The 25,776-nt window shown below is 36.9% G+C and overlaps 1 protein-coding gene across 3 annotated transcripts in view; it reads right to left on the bottom strand.

Annotated features, from left to right (window-relative positions):
• The window catches only part of PRKCA (protein kinase C alpha), a 190,112-nt gene that overhangs the window by 21,352 nt on the left and 142,984 nt on the right, over positions 1-25,776 (bottom strand). For 2 of the 3 annotated variants that reach the window (XM_087925061.1, XM_087925060.1), the window contains exons 6-12: positions 20,841-20,997; positions 20,613-20,747; positions 19,951-20,047; positions 10,600-10,623; positions 7,131-7,274; positions 1,899-2,072; positions 522-613 (exon numbers count right to left, since the gene is read on the bottom strand). In XM_087925061.1, the coding sequence (XP_087781187.1) occupies positions 522-613; positions 1,899-2,072; positions 7,131-7,274; positions 10,600-10,623; positions 19,951-20,047; positions 20,613-20,747; positions 20,841-20,997 (823 nt within the window). The remainder of the gene's footprint in view (positions 1-521; positions 614-1,898; positions 2,073-7,130; positions 7,275-10,599; positions 10,624-19,950; positions 20,048-20,612; positions 20,748-20,840; positions 20,998-25,776) is intronic. The other variant, XM_026711242.2, reaches the window with a different exon arrangement.

The raw sequence follows: 25,776 nt of genomic DNA, 5'->3' as shown, positions 1-25,776 counted from the left end.
GAATCAAAGTCCTGTTATTTACAAGAGAATAGAATACTTTACTAGACCAAGTGTGATTAGACACAAGGAATTTGGACAAATGAGGATTCCTCCTCCTCCTCTATGACAAGGTAAGAATTGTGATATATTACATTAGTTTGCTTCTAGATAATCTAAATTGTACAGTGTATAGTGCCACAATCAGCTGTTTCTAAAATGCTTGTGATTCACACTACAAGTTATTTGCTCTATGATTCATACATAATACAATAATATAAGAAAAGCAGCTCCTTTCAAAAAGTTTACTTGATTAATTGTATGAAATTAATAGAGGCTGTGCTAATTAAGAATTTAATTCTTCTGAGTAGTTTTAAGCCTGTGCAATATTGATGAGTTTTTGAAGCTAGCTTTCCTATGAAGCAGTGATAATTACACAAAAAAATTAGAACATATGGGTAAGGTGGGGAATGGAAAGATACATCTTTCTAAAGCAGAATATTTTATGACAAATTCAATATAAAATCAACAGAAAATGCACTCACACTGCTTGGGGCTCCTTAAATTTTCCTACTTGCTGAATATGATACATGAGGTCGCCACCATTCACATACTCCATGACAAAGTACAGGCGATCCTAACAGACAATATGAAACCAACAAATAGGTCAGGCAGCAGACTGGTCAGGAATGTTCAATACAGAAAATTGGGGAAAGAGTATTAAGTGCATCTGCACAATTAAAACACAGTCACATGAATTATCAGATATTAAAAGCAATTGTTTATTGGTCTAATTAGATCAACTTTAAAGTTATGTTCTGTCTTCAGATGAATATTTGATCTTCTTTTGTTTTATAGCAATAATTGTTATTATTAACTACATCAGTAAGATGAGGTGGAGTCCCCCACCCCAGGTTTTAAAATATGAATAAGTCAAATTGCTTAATTCTGAATGTCCCACTTCTTTCTTTAGATATATTGTATTGGTTAACAAAGGAAACCACTACATTGGAAGAATTTTGCTTTCTAGGATGTGATTCCAGCATCCTGATTTAAAGAACCTATGGTCAACTTAAATGTCATGAATACAAGTCATATGCACTCTTTTTGTTCCATCTGTTAAGCTGCTATTTTCTTTTCATTATAAAGAAATGCAGTAGCTTTCAAGAATGACTTTTATCAGGATAAGAGCAGGTGTTTAGCTGTGCAGCTCTTCCTTCCCATTCTCCATCCCCCAAGGCAGACTCCCTTGCATTTCTTTGTACATAGCAAAATAAAATAATAAAATAAAATAATGTTAGGATATTGAATTTAGAAGCTGGAGCAGTAAAGTGTACAATAGGCCAGAGCACACAGTTGTAGCTGATTAGTTAGAGAGTGCTGACTTATGCATGAGGCAATCTACACTGTGATTGGCTGCTGTAAGTATAAAGGGGGAATTTCCCCTATTTCCCCTCCTTTTTTGCTTCTGTGCGCTCTGTATATTGTTTAATTTACTTCATGATGTTCCTGACTATCTTGTGTTGTTTCTTTCTGGATGATGACAAAGACTGCTGCAAATTTGAATGTTAAATATATTTTTATATATAAAAGACTACAAATTTGTGTTGGTGTCTCTGAATTCATCTGAACAGCTGCTGCACAATTCCATGACAAATAAAATAAAACAAATAAAATGCAAGGAATGTCAATCTCGTCCATCCATCCATCATCCACTAGCAGATATTCAAAAGAAATTATCCCTAACCAACCAATGGTTTTCCATTTCTTTCTGCTGATACATAAATAGATCAACTGACAGAACTATTGCATATTAATCACCCTACCCCAACCTACCCCATTTTCACTCACATAGTTCAAAAACTCTGTGATGTCAGAGTGTGTGAGAAATCACAGCACAAGGAAGACATATGAACACATACCACTGTCTGGAAGCAAGAGTGAAGCTGTGTTAAGAAAGGAGGTTTATCCTGCAAAGCCAGAACTCGCTTTTCAACCATGGTACACTCTACATCATCATCTTGAATCACCACGTCTTTTTTCAATATTTTGACTGCATACAATTCTTCTGTTCCCTTTCGTTCTGACAGCATTACCTGAGCAAATATAAAGTGAAGGTGAAGATTTTGCTGACTACAGACCACTAGCAATTTCCATTCAGAAATATGGAAAAACTTTTCTAGTAATTCAGTTCCCTACATACATTCATTAACTTGCAGTCTAAGGAATTTTGTTTTTCAATGTATCTCTTCCATTTCTTACATAAAAACTACATTCCAGACTAACTATTCCAGAAGTTCATAAATAAATAAGGCCCTAAAATTGATCTCTTCCTGCATGTGGATCAGGAATGGGATCCGACTGGTATAACTACTGGTTCTGTTGCTCTGCGTCGTGTGCAAGTTGTGCGAGTGCAACTTATGACCTGCTGAGCTGCCTGGACAGCTGAGCAGCACTGCGTGCAAGTGTGCAGTGGTTGGAAAAGCCCTTTTTTCCTGCTTTTCCAACCACAGCTGTGTCGCGCAAAGCAGCTGCAGTTGAAAAAACAGGAAATAAAGGTCAGGTAAGAGCCCGGGCGGGCGGGTGGGCCACAACAGCAGCAGACACAGAACCAGTTCTATGTATGCTCTGTGTCTGCTGTTCTTCAGAACTACTGGTTCTACAGAGGTGGACAGAACTGGCAGAATCCCACCCCTGATGTGGATCCTAATCACCACCTAGTTTTTAGAGAAATTTTTGGGAGATGAAATAGCACAAGAAATTCTTAGTATGTCACTGGAGATGAAGAACAATGCTGATGGAACATTGGTCTAAAAGCATCTGGTAAGGATTACACAGTGACAATAAAAGCAGCAAAATGCAACAATTTCTCCACTCTTATTGTGTCTTTGGCTCTCCTAGGAAAGGATTGGTTAGAGTACCTTTGAAGGATTGCTATGAAGGCTATTTGAGGCATCTGCAGAAAACGTTTCTTGGATTCATTCTGGGCTGGTTTATAGCTGTTCAGATTCAGCTAAGTGAGATATGGATCCATCAAGGTTATTTGGAAAGAATCTGTGCCTGTTGGCCCTGAGAAAATTAAGAGCAGCTCACCTGAATCCTAGCTAGTCAAAGCTGCCTAAGAAATGATCTGCAGGTGGGTCCAACCAGTAGTGTGTGTGTGAGAGAGAGAGGTAGGTCTGCCTTCAGTCAAGGAGTCATTGCTAGACCATACAGTGTTGGATATTTTTTTTAATCTGTCTTCAATTTTCTCTTTCTGGAGAAGGTGGTTACCCTGAAGCTTCAGAGAACTCTGGAGGAAGTGGATTGTATGGACCCCTTCAACCTAGTAGAACAGAATGTAGACTAAGGTGGCATCGGTTGCATTTTTTATAACCTGCAACTGGTTCAGAATAAGGGATGTGTGGTATCCTTTTAGAAAAGCTCAAGGGGTGGGGATGGGTGACATGATGTTACAATAGTTCTGCTCTTTATTCCAGGGTCAATTTAAGTCAATGTTGATTGAAAAGAGAAGTCTGGCCCTAAGTCTCTACTGTGAGGGGATGTATCTCAGGGATTGGGTCTGTTCCAGCTCCTGTACCTGAGACTGCTGGATGAGGTCACTTATCGGTATGAGGACAGGTATAATCAATGTGCTGATCCTACTCAGTTATAGATGTCAATGCTTGGCTGTCTAAGGTCTGGGCTCCATATCTGATGCTGCCTCTGTCCTCTAGAAGAAAACTTTCCCTGAGATTTGAATAGCCTCAGCTGTATCTGTCTTTTAAGACCCAGCTTCCTCCCCTCAGGTCAGGATCAATGATTGCTATCGTTTAGTTTTTATCTTCCTGCCCTGAAGTGCACATGATTGGGTGACTATATACATTGATTAAATAAATGGATAAATAAGAGTCAATCATCTCTCTTGTATGTTTCTTGCTATAAAGTTAACATATTATTAAATGGGTTATAATTAAGACGTGCAAAATAGCTCCTTTTGTGGAAACAAGTTTCACGACTCATTTCTTTGCACCTCCATCAAAACACAAAATATGACACCTCACTAACAGTTAGTCTATATTTTGCTAATTTGCATATTCTAATTTTAACAATTAAAACTTAAGGTTGCTTAAAGATAAGGCAAAAATATTCTTGGAAGGCTAGTAGTCTAGTTGTCAGCTGCTTATACAGTAGATTCTTGAGCAAATACTATACGTACAATATATTCTCCAAATCGAATAATGTTTTCAAAGCAGTATTTACCTGACTCTCAAACTGTAAAGAAGCATGATCCTGAATAGAAAGTTTTATTATGCTTACACTAAATCTTTATTATGTTTACACTAAATTTTATATATGTCTCCTCAGAATTAAATCCCACTGAATTTAGTGAAACTAATTCCTCATGTAAGCAAATGTAGGATTGTAGGCACGTAGGCAAATATTGGACGGCAGCTTTGTTAACAGAGCAGCTAAAGGAATTATTAACAAATCATCCGAGTCTCTAACATTTCTTCCTTTCACATTTAAAATGAAATCATTGAATCATTGGATTGGAAGATACTTTGGAGGTCTTCTAATGCAATTTTAGACCATTCAAGACAATAGCTGTCCAATCTTTGTCTGAAAACCTTCAGTCCAGGTTCACCTGTGACTTCAGGAAGCAAGCGGTTCACTGCTTAACAACTCTCACTATCAGGATGTCCCTCCTCTCTGATGGCAATACAGGAAGACCGTGGTTATTTTGCAGAGCTAGTGACATTTTCATTTCTCCTTCACATTAAGAAAAAGTCTAGAAGTTTAGAGCTCATTCTGAGCTGGTCATCCCAAAGTTGTTGTTGTTTTTATTTCAAAAAGGCAACTGGAGTTTCTTGGGTTTTTTTCTCTGAAAACGTTTTGCTGCTCATCCAAAGAGCTTCTTGGATGAGGAACTGAAGAAGCTTCTTGGATGAAAAGTGAAACATTTTCAAAGAACACAAAACCCAAGAAAGTCTGGTTGCCTTTTGGAAAAAGCACCTTTGGGACAACCATGACTTGAACGATTGAGAATCTTCTCCATGGGCATTTTGAGCTGGTCTGCTTTTTTTCCCCCCACTCTTGCTTGCTGAATACAGGAGACAGGGGAGGGATCTTCATCTAGCTTCAAAGCCTTTCTTGTTGTGAAAGCCTCAGACTCTCGATTCCGATCCCAGGATCATGGGCCAATTGGTCAAGGTCAGGTCTTACAATCTCCTGATCATAGCAGGCCATGAAGTCATGGTGCCAGGTTTTAATAAAAACCTTAGAGTTATTGTTTGTTATTCTGGCAGCTTGTGAGAGGTGTGGGTATTATCTTGCTTGGTACTAGGCTTTTTATGTGATGCTTCTCAATCTGTTTGAATAATAATAATAACAATAATAATAATAATAATAATAATAATAATAATAATAATAATAATAATAATAATAAAAAGCCCTTTATTTACTGGGGGGGCTTATCTGGGATCTAAAAGAATCCATTGCCAGGGCTCTTAATCATTACCCTGACACTTGGCAAAACATCCTGCGTTCAAATCTGGGTCTCTCTCTGTATACATCTCACTCTCAGGTTTTTTACCATCCTTGGAGCCCATGAAAACAATGTCCAAACCTTCTTTGTTACAGTCCTTCAAGTATCGGAAGACTGCTATCATGTTTCCCTTGGTCTATTTTTTAAGGTTAAATATATCCACATCTTTGAACTGTTCTTCATTGCATTTAGATTCCAAGCCTCTCGCTGCCTTTGTTATTCCTCTCAGCACTTTTCCCAGTTTCTCAGCATCTTTCTTACATTATGGCAATTAAAAGTGGATACAATATTACAGGTATGGTCCGGCCACTGCAGCACAGAGCGTTACTACAATTCCTGTGATCTTGGCACTATACCTCTGTTGATGCAAACCCAAAATCGCATTTATTCTTTTGGCAGCTGCAGCACACTGCTGGTTTTATGTTTACTCTGTGGTCTAGCAGGGCATCCACATCCTTCTCGCTAGTGCTAAATCAGGGGTCACCTATTTGAACCTGTGCATTCTGTTTTCCCCATCTAAGTTCAGAATCTTTTATTTCTTCCTGGTATATTGACGTTTCTATAAATTGTTTACTAGGGGTGATCTGCTTTTCCAATTTTTATTTACATAATTCATGACACCTTGGCCTTTGATTCTAAAAAGTGCTCTCCCTTACTTTCTTGTTACCTTAGTCTCTCTAAAAGCAAGACAGCATGATATTGTACCCTCATTCACAAAACCTGACACTTAGTTTGTTTTCATGTTGGACAATTTGGAATCAAGATACCAACTGACTCCAGATCAAGGAGGTTGGGCTTCTTTTAAAGTAAAAGGTGGCTTTATTCTGATCATGCAGAAGTTGGATCATTGCTATAAGCTACTTTGTGACTGTCAGTAGATTGCATATACTAATCTGTGTCTGAAATACCCTTGTATCTACCCAAGCATGGATAGACTTTGTTTTGGTAGCTAAAGTACCATATGATTTAAGCTATCATCACTTGATTAAAACTGCATCTGATTCTGTATGAAGTTTTGAACAATCCTCGATAACCCAAATATCAAACCTGCCTTCCCTTCCCAAACTCCCCTTCGCAGAGCTGGAGTAGGAGGTGCGTGATGCATTCGCCCTGCAGGCCAGCCGTTTGACACCCCTGTTCTATAAGAAGCTAGCATTCCGCCCCCCCAAGGAAATCTTGACACCCTGGAAGTCTGGGGAGATTCTTTACACCTGGAAAAAAAGCTCCTGCTTAAGGTATTTCTGCCAAGTCTATATTCCAAACTTTCGAAGTTTGTTTTAAACATACAAATATGTCACTGCATTTAAATTATAAATATGTTTTTGATCTTCAATTTCAAACCAGAAATTATAGATTCAGGAATTATTCATTATTCCTAACCTTTGATTGATATTATTCTGCATTACTGTCTGTGCAAGGAGCGTATGCACCATTACTTTGGGAGTGTTTGGAGGAATAGATTGTCTGGATTTGGATGCCAGTTTAATCCCCCCCCCGCTTTTTTTTTTTTTTTTTGGAAGACCCAGAAGCATTATGTCCCTTCCATATTTTATTCTTGTTATTTGTGTATGTATTTTAGAAATGGTATTGTTTACAAAGAACCTTGCAAATTATCAATATTTCTTACCTTCCCAAAGCTCCCTTTTCCAAGCACCATTATAAAGTTGAAGTCTGTCAGTTTAACCTGATCAAGATTATTGGATGGTAAGTTATAAGTCCGGTCTTCAACTGGAGATATAACTTTATTAGCCGATGGGCCAAGCCTGGCTTTCTAAACAAACAAAGAAAATGGCTGTCAGACCTACAGTTTGGTTTTAGAAAGGATGAAAGATCAGGATCAGTTTGAAGGTTTGTACTTTCAGAAGATACTTCATAGTAAATAGAGAACAAACACAAATTCAATCTGCCCACTCAAATATTTCAATTATGGATATAGTTAAACTGATATAAAGTAGTACAGAAGTAGAAGCATCATCTTGTTGGGGTGGGTGGGCTAACAAAGCAAAGTCCAAATAATGTAAGTCATTACTTTCATGCTAAAATTTCAAAATTCAATTGCCTTTTTTTTCCCTTTCAGTCATGGACAGTGTTCAAAAATGCAGGCTTTATCCTAGGTATTGCCACCTGTTCAGATGTAAGAGTCCCATTCAGTATAAAATATTTGATTTTGAGAGTAGGATGGCAGCTTGAATGTAATAATAACATACTAAACATTTTAATTATTTAGTTGAAATTCACACTTCTTACAAGCATCGTTTTTACCAGTTTTGTGTTGTGATTTTTTCAAACTTTAACTGAATAGATAGCATATTGAATAAATCATTGCCAATTATCAAGCATCATAATTTATATCTCATCAAATGCGGATTTCAGTGTAAAAACATTGTATTCCGAGCCTTTTGGTAAGGTTTTTGTGGATTGCAGAAGCATACATTGGAATAACTAAAACAGCAAATCTTTATATAAAATGTTTTTCAGTTCACGGTGTGTTCATTCATGAATGTCTGCAAAGTTCACCTCCAAGAAAATTTCTACCTTAAAATCCAATTGCAAACTTCTTCTATTTTATTTCACTATTTTTTTTATCTGCGTGGGATTTTTTTAAAAAAATGACTAAAAAAAGTCAATTTATAGAATGATTCATATATCTTTCTTCCTCTCTCCCTCCCCTCCCCTCCCTTCCCCCTCTCCCCCTTCCTTTCCTGTCAGACATACGTACATGCTATACAATCATTTCAATACTATTGTGTAGATGCTATAATATAAAGGCAGAAAACTGTCACTCCTTTAAAAAGTTCTCAAAAAAAGAAGCAGCAGCAGCTGAAGAAGAATGTAGGATATCAGGAGCTGAGAAACATTTGTGATGTTTTCATGGTAAAATTTCCTTAAAGCCTCCCACACAACCATCCCACGGTAAGCAATCAAAACTCATGAAGCCCACCAGAACATACTTCAGGGTGTACCATGGGGTGGGCATGTGGGATGTCTTAGCATATCTTAAGTGATGTACCAATATTAAACAATCATTTGATTAAAGAAAAGACACTGGAAATTTTGACAATTTAGTTGGAGCAACAAGCTCCCAAAATCATAAAAGTTATGTTAAGAATTCATATAACGTGTTCACCCCCATTATATTCTATATTGTGAGAAGATATAGCTGCCAGCAAAATGGCCATCACCTGAGCCGCTGGTGACCTGTCCCTTTAATACCTGCCCCGAACCAGCCCAGCAGTAGGTGGCTAAGACACGTGAGCAGAGAGGCAGCTGGATGTTGCTGTGAGAGAGAAAGCTGTTGTGTTTATTTTGGACACTAAAACAACCTGAGCAGCATAAGATAAATAGAAGCATTGCTGTTCTTCAGAAGTAGGGCTCGCAACCAGAAGTAATAGAGGAACAGGAAAAGTGGGAAACTGTAGGGATATGAAATATTACTCAATACACAAAATACAATTAACACGTTCTCATTTTTAAGAAACAAAATATTGTTAATTATTGTATCGTAGTATGTAGTGCATATTTTATCAGTCTTAAAAGATTTATAGTTTTAATTAAAATACCATTTGAAAGTCAAAAACTAATTTCCTAGAACAATTTTACACTATCTCCACAAAACACCATGCAACACTTGGTAATTATATTATGCTTATTTGTTGGGTGATTCCTTCCATCTGCTATACCCCTCCCCCACCGTTGGTTTCAAAAGCACTTATTTCAGACAATGGGCGTAAATAAACTGCTCCTTATTCTACAACTGCAGGAATCTAAAATATTGCATCCTAGAAGTCATATGTCCTTCAGTCATGGTTTCTAACATGGACAGATGGCTCACACTGTCAGGAAGACATTTTCCCTAACGGGAAGGAAAGGAATGAGTTCTGAAAAAAATGATTTCATTGCAAAAGAATTAACATGCTGCATATTTAGTGAAGACATGGATAAAGATAGAAGAGAAACAGGAAGTGGAAAAAGAAGAGTTTTAATAGGCAGTAACAGAATCCAATTCCGAGGAAAAACGCCCAGTTTAAACACTTTTAACTGTGACCAAACAACACAGGAAAAAAAAGTTTAATTTCTAATCTTTCACGGCAAGTTGAAGAAGAGAGCAGTTGAAGAAGAGAGCAGGCTATGAAACAGACCAGTTAACACCAATATAGTAATAGAGAAACATTCTAACATAGATCTTCATTAAAAAATATCTCTTTTAAAAGTATTTCTCTCGTAGTATTAGTTGTGAAGAACACAGGGACCTTTCAAACATGGAATCACAATACTTTGTCTCACTCTATTACAAGCCAAATTTCACACTGCAGTGTGCAACACATGCTAGACAGGTTGTGAGCCCATGCAGGACACTTGCATTGTCTTAGTGAGAGGAGAAATTTTAGACATTAATGAGACTGGCATGTGCATAATCTCAAATTTATATGGCTGCCAAACTCTCAAAAAGTGACTCTGGACAGTGTGCTTCAATTAATAAAACAGTAAGTACATAAAAACAATTATTAAAAAATTAAAAATATATGTTTAATACAGTCAAAAGTATGTTTAACAAAAGATGCCTCTGCTCTTTGGTTTCTTATATAGGTATTTTTTTTAAAAAAAATAGCAGATTCCGTATACACTTGTAGACCAACGGATCATATAAAACCCTTGTGCCAATTCTCACAGCCAAAGTGTGAGCTGAGTAGGACCTCTATTAGCACTATTTCCCCTGTAGTCTTCTGTAAAATATGGAAAGGGCTTAAGTCCACCTGTGACCCTTTTTAGGCCACATGTTTTGTTGATGAACTTTCATCAGTTACCAGAGCTTGATTTTGTTAGCATTGGTTTCTATGTTAGTACAAGCATCGAGTATCAAACTGTCCTAGAGACAGCTACATGCATTTCTCCTGTAATATGATTAGGGCCCATTTTGCATGATTTACTATAGGAATTAATATTCTTAGTACATTCAAACAAACAAACAAAACCCCCACACAAAACCTTTTATTGCAAACTCAAACCTAGGTTTTTTTTAAAAAAATTAGTTCTAATGAGGGAAGGAAAAAAAACAAGACATGCATGTAATCTTACTTTCTTTGGTTTGGACGCACCTTATCTTGGACCTTTCTTTTACCCTGTAACCACAGGCAAGACACACTTTATACATTTTTAACTCTAAGTTATAAACAAAAAGACTATAGTGGTAGAAACAAACTCAAACTCACTTCTACCTATTATAGCAATAGCACTTGGACTTATATACTACTTCACAGTGTTTTTACAACCCTCTCTAAGCAGTTGACAGAGTCAGCCTCTTGCCCCCCAACAATCTGGGTCCTAATTTTACTAGCCTGAGAAGAATGGAAAGCTGAGTCAACCTTGAGCTGGAGAGGATCGAACCCCTGGCAGTTGACAGAGTACGTCTGAAATACAGCATTGTAACCACTGCACCACCATGGCTCTATAATTAGAGAAGCCCATTTCATCATGGTTGTTTCTCAGCTTGGAAACCTGTGTAAATCTCTTTCACGTATCCCTTGAAACTGAAGGGAACTTATGATCTTAATGCTACACACATACTATGTATAACCACAAATTCCACCGCATCATAAATAGGTAAAATTAACAAATGAAGTATACTGATCGTCAAAATCTGTTGTTCAAGTTGTTTCTATAAGTAAACTTAATTTTTGTGGGAAAGCATTTTAAGGCAGGAAATTGCCCTCTTTCCTGATTGGATATTGACAATCACAATCATCATCATCTAAACTTATATGCTGCCCAACTCCCAGCTACTCTGGAAAATTTATATTTGTTAAAAATGTCTAACAAGAGGGGGACTTCATTCCATGTCGTCTGACCTACCAATTTGCTTACCTAACAGTTTCTAGACTGTAGTTATTATCTCTCCTACTTAAGTGTACTTTCTTCCTATCAAAATCAGGTTATGCTTGGAAGAAAGTTCTTCACATGACAATAAAAAGCAAGATTATTCTATCGCATAGATCCCCATATGTTGGATTATAACCTAACCCCAGTTCCTAATTATATAAACATTATCACTAAGGCCAAATGGCATCTGGCCTGATGTTGTCTGACAATACAACATGCTTAACTTGGTAGGGAAACAAGTTGTGCGAACTTCCCAATCCAGCCAAAGGCTCATAGTTTATGGCTGGGACTATCAAGGACTATACCAGACTTTGCATGGCATATTAAAGACCAAGCTGCAAAGTGGGGCTAAGATTTTTTTTTAAAAGGGGGGTGAGGGTCCAATTATCAGTGAAATTTTGCTTCCTGAAATCCCTTAAAAATACCAACAGTGAGGCTGAAACTATGGGTCCAAGTTACATTTAAGGAGTCTTCGGAAAGCTGAAAAAAAGGACGCGCTGCATACTGCCCCACTTCTTATATCTCTTATTAATTTTATCAGGAAGCAAACATTACCTCTTGCATTCAAGTAAATTACTGATCTTGGAGAACCAATCTGCATTACTCAATGCAATACTGCTTATATATTAATTTAGGCAGCCAGGCAGATACATATGATAGAAAGATAGATAGATAGATGTGTGTGTGTGTGTGTGTGTGTGTGTGTGTGAGAGAGAGAGAGAGAGAGAGAGAGAGAGAGAGAGAGAGAGACTATAGACATGCATACACCTATATACATACACATACACTCTTTTCTCAGTTCAGTTCAAACAATGATTGCTACCTTGTCTTCAATAATTTGAAGCTATAGTTTAATGGGATTTTCCAAGAGTGATAACCATAACCTGTCAATGGGACATCACATCAAACAATTGTTACAAAGGAGGAGGAGGGTGGAAGAAGGACATTGTACAAGAAAGCAAGAGGGACTATGAGACCTATATAAAAAATTAAGATTGTGAGTCATTACAACAAATTGCTAGTAGCAATGAGACAGCTATCTGATCTTAGAAAGCACCATAGACTGGTTGTCATAGCAACATATTTTACATCTCTATGGAGCTCACTAGCTTGATTTCACTGCCGGGTCTGTAGAAAGCTAGAATCTGGTTAATGCTTTTTACACACTGAACCTGTATTTTCTGAAGAACACATTTACTGTACTGTTTTCATTCACTTCAGCGACATCTAGTGGCCAGAAGGATAAACAGCTTTGTTCTGCAGTTGATTTCAGAAAATTATCTTAAGTGAGTCAAGCAAATTTGACAACCTAAATCCATAGGAACAACAGTTCTTTGTAATTACTTTGTTCTTAAGAAAAAAAATAGATATAATCAGCATGGGAGCAAAGAAGTACAAAGCAATGCCTAATAGCAGAAATTTCTTTGCATGAGTTGAAAAAAAATGAGCCTGCTTTTAATTTTAGCAGAATCATCTATATTGCAATTCCCGAGGGCAAAGTCGTTTTAAAACAGGCAAGTAATCAGATTTTTAATACTTTAAGCCAAATGAAATTATCAGTTCAATTCTGGTGTTGATGTACAAGCTGACTGAACCCAACACGCACTTTGCTTTGATCTTTGTCTCAATTCCCTTTCTCTACAAATTACAAGAAAATTGAAGCTGGCATTGTGTAAACATTTAACATCGGTGTTATTACCCTTGATAAAAATTATACATGATGGCACAACTGATAAATATTTGGGAATATATTTGTTGAGGATTTGCAGATTCAGTTGAGTACCCCAACAAAGGAGTAGAATGAAAAGATATATGGTGAATGAAGTGTGAAGAGATTTAAGAAAGATTGAAATACCTCACTTCATCTTTATTTCTTTATTTTCTTTATTTGTGCTTCTTGTTGTTCTTCTCCTAAGTGCTTACATCAGGGGTGTCAAACTTGCGTCGTCATGGCATTGTCATATGATGTATCAAGACTTTTTCCCTTTCACCAAACTGAGCGTGGCCAGTGTGTGATGCATCCGGCCCACAGGCCACGAGTTTGACAGCCTTGGCTTATATCTGCCTGATGTAAGCCTGCCTGAAATTCTACATATTACCCATACTGAATGCTTTTTGCTAAGCTGGTAAGATGTCTTCAATCCTGATGGGTGTGTGAGACAAGCTAGAGGACAATTTTGGAACAGAACAAGTCTCTGAATCACGACTCCTTTGAGGAATAAAAAAGGGGCTATCACAAGGTAACGGTAAAATGGTTAGATGACACTGACCAACAGCAGGAATGTTATGACAAATGAGCAAGATGAACAGTTTCTGAGTGAAATAACCAAGAGTGGAAAAATGGAAAAGTTCCCATTGTTCTATATTTCCATAGGAATTCAAAAGCTCAAAGAAGACTTTGTATTTAACCTGTTTGAAGGTTAAATTGGAGGAGAGATACATGTTTAATTAATGAAATCTCCAATCATAATAAATTACTGATCCCAGAATACTTGTTTGCTTTATGAAAGAATGGAAAGAGAAGATTATGGCTGGAGCGTATATGGAGCTATATGAGTTTATTTGCAAGATATACATTTACAAGCTACATATTGGTATATCATAATTACTTAGATAAAATACTTACCATTAACTAAAAGATGAATCTGTTCATTTTTATGAATAATTTACTGTGATTAGATATTATGCATCATTTATTGATTTATTTCTTAAAGGAATAGTTACCAATGGTATTTGCTGTGTTATAGTAATGTGCTACTGCCCTCATGTGGTTTACAAAAAGGAAATGTGCTATCAAAAGAACACTAGCTCTTGTCAGCTGAGAGTAACATTAGTCCTTGTCAGCTGAGAGTAACAGAAACACAGTGAGCATTCACCTTTATAATTAAAATTTACTCTCCAATTGTGGAAAAATTACGATTGTGAAAAAATAAGGATCTCTGCATCTTGTAAAAAATTCTACTAGCAATAGAAACCAGCAGATTTCAATGATATCCATTACAATAATTGCAAACATTACTCTGAAGAAATCCACTGGCTTTAAACAAAGTAATAGGTTACTTTAAAAATAGGTGTACTGCACTTCGCGGGAAAAAAGAATTAGGTACCTATTAAATTACATTTTGTTAATGTCAGAGAAAACGAACATGTCCTAGCATGTCTCTGTTAAGAACAGTAGGGAAAAAAAACCTCTCTTTTAAAAAAAGATCACAAAGAAATTAAGCTGAGCATGCTTTGAAATGGGATTACCCCTCACCCAATGCTACTGAAAGTAACATTTGATCCAGCTTTCCTGCAGTTTATGATCCAAGATTGCTCTGAGCAGGTCATGAAATAGCTTATTTTGGACTTATGTTTTAGTAGAGCCACTGCTAGTAACAAATTTATAACTATGAAGATTTTCTTTGGCCAACAAGAACATTTCCAATTCAGTTGAAAGTACTGCTATTTAAGTTATTTCTTTAAAAGGTTGCCAAGAAAACTTCGGGGAGCAGTCCAGGTATTCTCCACACACACACTTTATAAGGCTGAAATCAACATCCCTTTTTGTATATTTACAAAAATATATCAAAAAGATTTTAGTGACATTTGGTTGGAGACATAATGAACAAGTTATACTGTATTTTGGCTGTGAATTTGACTTGCAAAGTATGTTGAATGGCTAACATGCTGCTGTAAAATATGCAACTAAAATTTATATACCAATGATCAACACAGTTGCTTTTGACAATGAATGGAGAAAACGATTTCAGGTTTTACACAAACGGAAAAACATAGAGATAGTGGATGAAACTGAACATTTAGTAGAATGCTTAAAGATGTTAAAGATGAAACTGGAAAAAGAAATGTTATGATGGGAAAATGCTAGGAGAAAGATTGTAGGTAGCACAGGGCTTGTAGGAGTATGAAAAAGTTTATTGAAAGAAATAATAACTGAATAAGACCTTGCTTTTCCCTACTTTGTTATCTGAAAGGGAGTGCTGGATGTGTCTGGAGAAAACTAAAAGCAAGTTGAATAAAGTGGGAATGGGTTCCTGAAAAAGTGTATGTGGTAGCACAAGTGAGGGAATCAAAAATTCATTTGTGATGGAGGAATGTATATTAAATAGAGAAGGGTATATGTACAAAAGATAAGGGTTAGTTTGGTTATATATAGTGAGAGAATGAACAAGGAAATAAATCATTAGACAAATACATGAAGGAAAACTGCGTTGAGAGGAAGAGGAAGGATATTATGTTCCGATGGACTTTCTGAGACCCTCAAACAACCCAAAGTGAAAAACTTAAAGAATGAAGGCCTTTCTGTCTTAATAATCTCCAGATGACATTAACATCATCTCCAGCCTAGTTTGGGATAGCAGGGTAAAGTTGGATATCAATAGCATATTGATACTGATGTTACTTTATTTTAAACTGATGGATATCCTCTCCCAACGGCTTCTTTGAAAAGTTAAGAGGAGGGGGGAATTATAGGCACCAAACTGACCTTCCTTCTTCTCTAAACAGCAATGAGGGAAGAAGGGAGAAAAAACTGCTTTATTTCCAATAAGTTTAATGAACCTTACAGTATGTACAAGAGTAATTTGCAGATCTTTAGACGGAAGACAGAAATAAAATGGTAAAAAGAGGAATTGCAGGATAATTGCAGTATAGTATTATACAATGAAAATGTCCTTAGAAACAATTATCAGTTTTCTGTGCAGTTGGATAGCATTATGCTATGTGCCTGCAGATACAATCATTTGTATTTCTCACAACCACTGTAGCACAGAGCTACCCAGCTGAGTGATCATGCTTACTTTCATTAGCTAACATTTTATGTCCTCTGGCACAGATGTTTGCTCATCCCTCTCATAACACTTATGCCATGACATTACCCTGTTCTGAAAACTGCATTTATTTTATTCAAGATTGTAATATAGAAACCACTCAGTGCTTCAGTGAATGGCAAAGCAGAGCTGTATTTTCCAACAAATTCCCAAAAGGAGCAGCCAATTAGCACTCCTGTCTGAAGTTGGACTTGCAAAGTCCAAATGGGAGAAAAAATGTATGAGCTGAGCAACAGTTTTACCATTTTACAGAAACGCACTTTATAAGCAGGAAAAGTATATTTGTCCAAGTTTCATATCTGCGCTATTTGCTCACAGGTTCATCCCTGCAAGTTAGAAAATATTGGGGGAACTATTATTTTATATCCAACATAGCAGTGTGTTCACATGGTTTGCTTTTCTTAAGGGCAAATGACCATAACAACTGCTTTGCGTAGCAATGGAAATTCCTCTCCCAATTGTGGTCATACATTGAGGACTACCTGTATACCAGTCCATGTTCATTATATAGATGAAAGTATTAGGTTATCAATTTTCACTCTTTTTTTCATTCCAGGATGTCAGAATACCTTCTGGGGTAATCCATCTAAAAGAAATATTTTTTTTATTTAAATAATTAGTGGGGAATCGATAATCCTTCCTCTGTTCCCAGACTTTTCTTGGTATTTGTTTCAGTACTATTATTTCTTTATCTTCATATTTTATTGTCTCTTCTCTAGAAATCTTGTAAATAATATCTCTGATTTTCCTTCTGGCAAATCTAATATGGACCTCTCAAGGGAATCTGTGCTGTCTCACATAACTGGTATAGACTCTGTAGATATCATAAAATTCATTTACAGTATTAGGATGATTTTCAGGTCAAGGAAGGTGCATCCTGGCCTCTCTCAGAAAGGGAAGTAGGGGGCAGGAGGCTGTACCCTCTGAGTCCAGATTCCAGAAATAATATAATCAAAAGAGAAAAGTGAGCCTGATGTATCAATTGGCTAAAAGAAAGGGGAAAAAACCCAAAAGAACAAAATAGTACTTGCAGTGAACTTTGGTTTGGTTACCCCCCTGCCCAGAGGAGTGGGACCAAACATACTATTCCAGCTTCTATTCCAGATGCTATTCCTTAAAATTGCAGGTTACAAATCAAATTCTTTTATCTTTCATAATTGCCAAGGAATGGTGAGCTTCCAGCAAGTTCACGATGCTACAGTGGGGAAATAATAATTTAAAAAACAATATAGAGAATAATCTGTCTCTAGACAAATCTGCTAGTGGTTCCATCTTCTTGCATTCCTTGGTTTATTCCTTAACACAAAATCAAGTTATTAAGTACCCTTTGAAAAAACTGCCATGATTGTCCACTACAAGCCAAAGGGCAGCATGAAAATCAAGCATAAACCAATAAAATATGCAAGATTTTCTACATAAAAGTAGCTTTCTTTAACTATAGGTCATGTGAACTTGGAAGTTCTGCTTATGTGTCTTGTTATTAACATTTACCTTTTCTGTCTATGGAGCTTCTCAGCCATCCAGGTCATGGTTGGCCCAAAGGTGCTTTTTCAAGAGGCAACTGGACTTTCTGATATTTCTTTGAAGACCTTTCACTTCTCATTTCTGGTTTTTCTTTGAAGATGTTACACTTCTCATCCAAGAATGAGAAGCAAAACTTCTTCAAAGAAAAACTAGGAAGTCCAGTTGCCTCTTGAAAAAGCACCTTTGCGATATTTACCTTCCATGTTTTATTTTTGCATTTAAGTTTTCGTAAATCACACTGCATTTGTCTACATTTGAAATATGCCTAAAGAGATTTCGCCCCCTCTGTCATATCCAGACAGGAATCATGTTTAAAAAATAGTCACACTTGTCCCCCTAAATGATCAGCACCAGCTTCAAATTTGTCAATCAGTGTTATATTCTTCTAAGGTTGACAATATTCCCAAGTAATAGTGTGTTTAAACTTTAAAATAAGCAGTCATTAAGCACATATTCATTCAATATTAGGAGGTCAGGAGACTCTACTGTGCAATGTGCATATTTTTTCCAACTTGACATAGATTATTTTTGTAATTTAGGAAAAATTATTTTCAGCATTGTTATTTAATAGCAATGTTTATTTTTTAATTCAAACTGCAGTTCATAACTATGAGTTGCATCGATTTCTCTTCAAGTATTGTGCTTGAGTTAGTTGACCTGCTAGGATGTATTTTTCCCTGATGAGATCTGCACTAAAATTGTCATGTATAAACTACTCTAAAACAAATTAATTGTATTTGAACAAGAAGCTAAGTGTTATTAAAAAAAAAAAAGGTTCAACATGTTCAGGAACCCCCAAATTTGCTTTTCTATGCAGTTTTAGGTTTCTCTGTTGGCTTCTGGTTTCTCACTTGAAACATTGGTGCTTTACCAGGCATACCCAGTTTGAGATAGGAGCCAGCAATCAGAATGGAGAAAGAGCTTGGAAGGGACCAGTGCTGCCCCAGGGCCTGTTGCTCCAAGGAGGTTGCTTACAGAGAGAAACTCTGTGCATTTCCTGTGATCTTTGCAGAACCTTCTGTGAAACCGAGAAGGTAATGGGGGTAGTCCTCAACCTACAACTATTCATTTAGTGACTGTTCAAAGTTACAATGCCACTGAAAAAAATATTTACAACCATTGCCGCATGATCAAAATTCAGGGGCAGGGCAACTGGCTTATGTTTATGACAGTTGCAGCATCCCAATGGGTCATGTAATCACAATTTGCAGCCTTCCCAGTTGGCTTCAGACAAGCAAAGTTAATGGGAGGAAGCAGGATCTGCTTACAGGCCATGTGATTCCCTTAACAACTGCCTCGATCTATTTAGCAACCATGGCAGAAGGTCATAAAATCAAGTGCAACTCGCTTAACAGACACCTTGATTAATTAGCAAGAGAAATTCGGATCCCAATGGTGGTCATAAGAAGAGGACTATCTCTATCGGCGCATCTGGCAATGCTGATTGTATTGGCAAACAGACAGAGCAGGTTGGGGGCTGCAGAGAAAAATTTGAGTTTTACACCTCTTTGTTTACATGCTTCCATTCCAGGTACAAATGTGCAGTGAAATGTCTCCCACAACTCGGCAACTCTGAGGTGTGAAACAATGCTAGAATGAGAGTGCCATGAGTTTAAAACTGGTATAGTAGATCAGATTAATTAAACATTAGTAAGGGCATTAATTTAAATCACAAACAAGTGTAGTGACCAGGTATTTACTTGTTTTATACACATACACCAAAGTAAACTAAAGTCAAAGTTGTCCAATTGATTGAAAAATAATGTTCACGATACACTTAACTGGGTTCCAGAGACTGCAGTTGAAAGGAATATTTAGGCTCTCCTGGGCAAATGAATTAATAAATGAGCAGAAAGTGACACAAACCTTTACATGTCACATCTTTTTGCAAATCTGAATGCATACTTTCTACTTAACTGTAATTTAGCCATGCAATAATATTTTTAAAAATCCAGTGAATATGACAGGTACTGAAATTTATGTTGGTATTAAATGGGAGGTATCAACATACTGAATGTAATATAATCATGGCAAATTGCTGGCAAGAAAAGAATAGTATTAACCCAATGGGACCAGAGGTGTTGAAGTGTTTATTTTTAGTATTTCTACAGGAAAAACTTCTGAGATGCGAGAACGGACTCCTAAACAGGCTCCTATATATTTCTCTACTCTATACACTCCTATGACCTTATACTGACTGCAGTAATATATTCTCACCTCAAACTTCTGCCTCAGTTCTGTATTTCCATCTTCATCAGCTTCTGGTATTGGCACATTATAATACTCGCCTTCTTCCTGGTTAAGTAATTTATACCTGAACAATATGAGGAAAATAATTTGAGATATATAAAAAGGATTGTTTTCTGCATTTTTGTTCTTACTATTTGAATGCAGGTCATTTTTTTTTTCTAGAAGAAAAGACCAGAAATAGGAAGCTGTGCTGTACAGTCCTAGTATTCTAAATTTACTGAGGCCCAACAGGCTCTCCTTCATAAATGATGGTAAATAATCTTAAAGGGTGCAGCATTTGCCTGCAGTAAGAAATTAGCATAGAGGATGCTAAGTAGGCAGCTGATTTGAAGGCTGCTTCATCTTGCCTTCCAGAAAAAACAGGGGTTGTACTATTGCCTTGGATTCTTCCCTTTGGGGAACCAACTGAAAAAAAACTAAAAAGATGCTGTTTCTACATCAAAGCAAGTTACTGACTGAAGTATTATTTTGAAACTCAGCAACTTTTCTGCTTTCCACACTAATAATTACATATTTTGCAACTATCTAACTGACACAGTGAGAAAGCATTTCAACAATTGAATAGAATGTATGGTTAACATGTCAACGATGGACCAATGAAACAGTCCATTGTTACAAAGGGGTCTTACCATCCACAAGCTGGCGACTTCTTCAGTTCTGACACTCCGAAAGAGAGGGATCCCATGAAATCGTTCCTAGTGGTTCGATCCCAGTCCCAGACTTCCACTGATAATCTTCTGTCTTTGTCTGTGGGCTTTAATTTACTACGAACAGAAAAGCAATTTACAGCATTTAGGCATTTGTGCAACAAAATGTGATTGAAATATGATTAAGCAAAGTATCCGCCTGCCACTTACAATGTGAAGGACTCATTCCAGTGTGGATTGAGCGTCGAGCGGATGGTTTTTGTTTTCTGTTTACTTTCGTTCTTAGGATCTGGAATAAGTTTCAGTTTAACATACGGGTCTGAGAGTCCATTGGGATCCATAGGGATTAGATTTCTTGCATCCCGCACTGCAAACATACAAAGTAACTGTTAACAAGTTATAAAGATTATAAAAATAAGCCAGCTGGGTGACCTTGGACCAGTCTACCTCCACTCAACCCACTTCATGGGGTTGTTATTGCAAGGAAAATAAGAGGAGGAAGGAGTATTAGGTATGTTCCCAGCCTCAATTTTTTTTTGGTAAAAATAATAAAGTTAGAAAATAAAGATCTCTACTGTAATACATTCAACACAATGTTGAGCCATACTCCCACATTAAATGTTAAAAACATGCGGCAAGGTGTTATGAGAGATATATCATTCATTTGAGAAAAAATAAAGAGAAGAAAAAAGAGATACACTAGGACTTCGCATTTCCTGTTCCCAAAACACCTTATGGTCCAAATAACATAGTGGATATCTTTTCAGAGAGCTATTGATGCTAATAATAACAAAGTTCAAAAGCTTCCATTGATATAAAAAATGATGGCTCAGCTGTTAAACAATGAACATACCAAGATATCAGTTCTTGGCTTGCAACCTTTTGTTTAATGACCATTTGAAGGTACAATGGAAACTGAAAAAAATGACTTGTTCACATTTATGACAGTTGGAACATGCAATAAAATGTGATAAAAATTTGGGTGGTTGGCAATCAGCGTGTATTTATGACAATTGCACTGTCCCATGGTCATATCATCACCATTTGTAAGCTTCCCAACTGGCTTCTGACAAGCAAAGTCAATGGTGGAAGCCAGATTCGCTTAACTGTTTCACTTAACTGCAGTGATTCGCTTTAACAACTGTGGAAATAAAGATCGTAAAATGAGGCTAAACTCATTTAACAAATGTCTCGCTTAGCAAATGAAAATTTTGGGTTCAGTGGTGGTCCTTAAGTCGAGGACTACTTGTACTGGATCAATATAAATAAGGATTCTAATTTTGCCGTTGAAGTAGTCGACATTATGCCTGGCTTTGTATTCCTGAGTTGATCCATCTGTTTTTGGTACAGAACATTCAGCTTACATTGCTCAAAAGAGAACAGAATCCTACTGATGGCTTATCAGCATTCTAATTAAGCTGAAAAAAAGCAGGGAATATGCTAAACAAACAAATAAACAAACAAAAATCTTATTGAAATTTGACCATTTTGCCAGAAAAAGCTGACTGCCTGATCTTGTGATTCTGGGAAGGTAAAATATGTGGGTTATCTACCCATCCTTGCTGTAGAATTAGAATTGTCAAAATCCTTTAACCTCTATAAATTTTAACATGGCCCTTTTATTTTTCTTGAAGCAGTAATGACTGACGATTCGTGCCCAATGAAACTCAAAACACACCTCCAAGCTCGTCTGGGAAGCACAGGAACCAGATGGTTCTCTGAATTTTGTCTTGATTTTAATAATCTTTCAGGTCCAACCAAAACAGAGAATAAACTTGCTTTTTTCAGAGATTGTTTGGGGAAGTTTTATTTGCTGAAGATAACACTCTTTTTTTTTCCAAATTAAAAAAAAAGAGAGTAATTTTTTTTTAAGTACTCTTCACACATGCAACTTTTTCCTATGGCAGAAGTGTATCTGATCTAGTCAAAGCTTTTCCGGAAGTAAGGGAGATGTCAGCTCGGCCATCTTTGGCTTTGTGCCCCACTGGCATCCTGCCATCAGCTTCTGGGGAGGGCAGGAAGTGGGAAATAAACATATATGGGCCATAGGTAGGAAAAAGGGAGGGGAGATGACAGCTTGACAGATACCAGGGATGCAAGAAACCAGCCTGTGTCAGTCTTCAAGGTCATGAAGCTTGAGAATGGAATGTGGATTGTTCCCAACTTCCCGACAGGTTCTCAAAACATCCATTGGCTGAAGACAGATTGGTCAAAGAGGGAGAGCCGGGATGAAGGGGAAAAGTTTGTAACCTTTTGCACAGGTTAATTCTAACCTGATTTTACTGCAGTCAGCAACCTTTAATAAAAGAACCTATCGCTTCAACCAAATGGAGTTGAGGGTCTTTCTTTCCTAAGGGCTCTGATTTGGGCAGGTCTGACAGGAGGAACATTTTGTTTTCTCCTGCAGTCTCCACAATTTGGAGTTATTCCACAGATTGCCTAAAACTCGGGAGCAAATTCTACAAACGGAAGTAGCATCAGCAAACCTTTCCCCTTCCAATGAAGTTGTCCTCTACCATTTTTCTATTAATTGAATTGAATATCTGAGAAACCAATCCCCAATGGGACTGTCCTCCCTCACTCATGCTGGCAGAAGGGGCCTACTGCAGAACCCATCAGCCAAGGAATTGGCCTGGTGAGGTCCAGAAGAGCCTTTTCTGACATGGCCTCCACCCTTTGGGACATCTTGCTGCAGGAGATGAGATTCGTCTCCTCTCTTTTGGCCTTCTGGAAAAGCCTTAAAACCAGGCTGTGCCAGTTGACATGGGGCCCTGAAGGAGGAGCTGTTGGTTGGGGAGGGTGCAGAAACAGAGAAGATACCACCACTCCCCATGGTTTTTAGTTTTAGGTTTTAGTTTCTTTTCATTTTTTGTAATTTCAATCTGTTCTTACAATTGTTGCATCTGTATGTTTTATTACATTGTAAGCTGCTCAGAGTCGCCTTGAACCATGAGATGCGTGGCATATAAATTGAATAAACAAATTACAAAACCCTTTAGTTATTCACAAAATCAATAAAGAAAAGCAGGAGAGAGAGATAAAATATGTGATGTAGGTAGGGATTTTTTTTAGCTCATACCTCTTAACTTTCTTTCAGATCTAAAGATAAAAAAAAAGAACTTAGGCAAACTTGCTAGATAAACAAACCCCAGCATTCTGTAAACTTTAAATTTGGCTACCAATGCAGAAACAACTTAGCTATAAATTGCAAGTCAGAACATTTTTCCAGACAGCTTCTGAGAACATGACCCATTTTCCTTTCTGGAAATAAAGGAATGACTGTGGTGGGAGTTGCAGCAACACAGTACTGCTTTTGTCTATCAGAAATAATGAACAACGAAGAGCAAAAGGCTCAGAATCTCTGGCCATGTCACCAAAACACCCAGTGAAATGTGCATAACTGTTCAGTAAAAGGTCAGTTGAATCATTTTAGTTTCTTTAATATTAAATCTGGCAACAAAAAATCTCTACCTTGTAACACAGGGTGAAGAAAACAAGCATTTAGGTACAATAAAATTACTTCTTTGCAAAATCCAAATGCTTAAAAAAGTGAAAAAATAAGTAGAAAATGGGTTATTTAATTGAATGATAGGGTAACTAGAATAACATATTTAATTTTTCAGCTGGGGATGAATAGTGTTAAATATGTATCCATATATACATCCATATAACCATATCTATCTATCTATCTATCTATCTATCTATCTATCTATCTATCTATCTATCTATCTATCTATCTATCCATCCATCCATCCATCCATCCATCCATCCATCCATCCATCCACCTATCATCTATCATCTATCATCCATCCATAACTTCAATATTTAATTGTTAAATGTGATGGCTGGAATATGATAGGAATTATAGCTCAGTGATTTATGGCTTACCACAACTTACGGTGCTTTCATAAATAATTTTAAGCTCATGACACCTAGAAGACCATTGCCTTCTCACTCTCAACCCCCCCCATTATGTTATTTTAATAGAACTGTTAATTAAAGATTAGGACAGAATGCATGCATGTAGGATTGATGTCGACCAATGTAACTAGTTTTCTGTTCTGTCTGCAATCCAATCATAAAAGAGTAGACATAATTTAACTGAACTGTATTATTCTCATTAAAATACATTTGAATTTTACAAAAACATACTGATATATTTTATGACTACTTGGGCATGGTTAGAGTGCTGAACTAGAAAAAGTGTTAAACAAAAATGATATATAACAGCAATACATCTTCTTACCAATAAATCATATACCCAAGAGCAACTATTTCAAATATAAGAACAAGCACTGCATGCTCAACACTTCAATAATTTTATCTGTTAGGCTGTTCAATATGTTGAGGGGATAAAAAAGATAGTGCCTAATCTCATTTAGGATACATTGAATAGCCAACTATTCAAAGTCATTTATACTTGCTTTGTAGCTCCAAATTATATTACTACTGTGTTTTGTGTTGGATGTATCTACAAAGGTGCTTCTGGGTTGAAAGGATTAGCCGGTGACATCCCCTTTGTCCAGGAGATACCTGAGGGGGCTCCTTTCATGTCCCTGGTATTTTCCCACTGAAGTGGTACCTATTCATCTACTTGCATTTGCACGCTTTCAAACTACTAGGTTGGCAGGACCTGGGACGAATTGACGGGAGCTCATTCCATCACACATCTCGCTCTTGAGTTTTGAAGCGCGGGGCTATTGACTTCTCAATGATCTTTTGTCTCAGCGTTCTAACCACAAGCCATTTTTAAAGATTATATTAAAAACATTATGGCACTTTTGCCACTCTATCTATGCATATTCTAAAAATAATAACTATTGTTTATTATTGGAACTTTTGTCAGTGCTTGGCTAAGCTTCATCAATGACTCCATTCATGGGGTTTATGAAAGAAACAATGCCACAATTTAGTACTAAACTGTGTCTTGCAGAGCCTGCTGGCTGTTCCAACAGGGTCCCCCCCCACCATCTTCCTTGACTAGTTCTTCATGAAATAAACTAAAATCCGTGATTTGCATGATTTGATCCATTTGGACATTGACAACTCTGTCACTCTGCTGCTTGTTCATGGTTAAGCCCTAATACCATTTAGCCTGGTGTTTGAATGTGGTCAATATTACAAATTGTGGGCAAAATCATATTCT

The sequence above is a fragment of the Pseudonaja textilis genome, chromosome 2 (assembly GCF_049901715.1).
Source record: "Pseudonaja textilis isolate UNSWEBS1 chromosome 2, rPseTex1.2, whole genome shotgun sequence".
NCBI classification, from domain to species: domain Eukaryota; kingdom Metazoa; phylum Chordata; class Lepidosauria; order Squamata; family Elapidae; genus Pseudonaja; species Pseudonaja textilis.
Note: the sequence above shows the minus strand (reverse complement) of the source record. Positions and strands in the feature narration are given on the sequence as shown.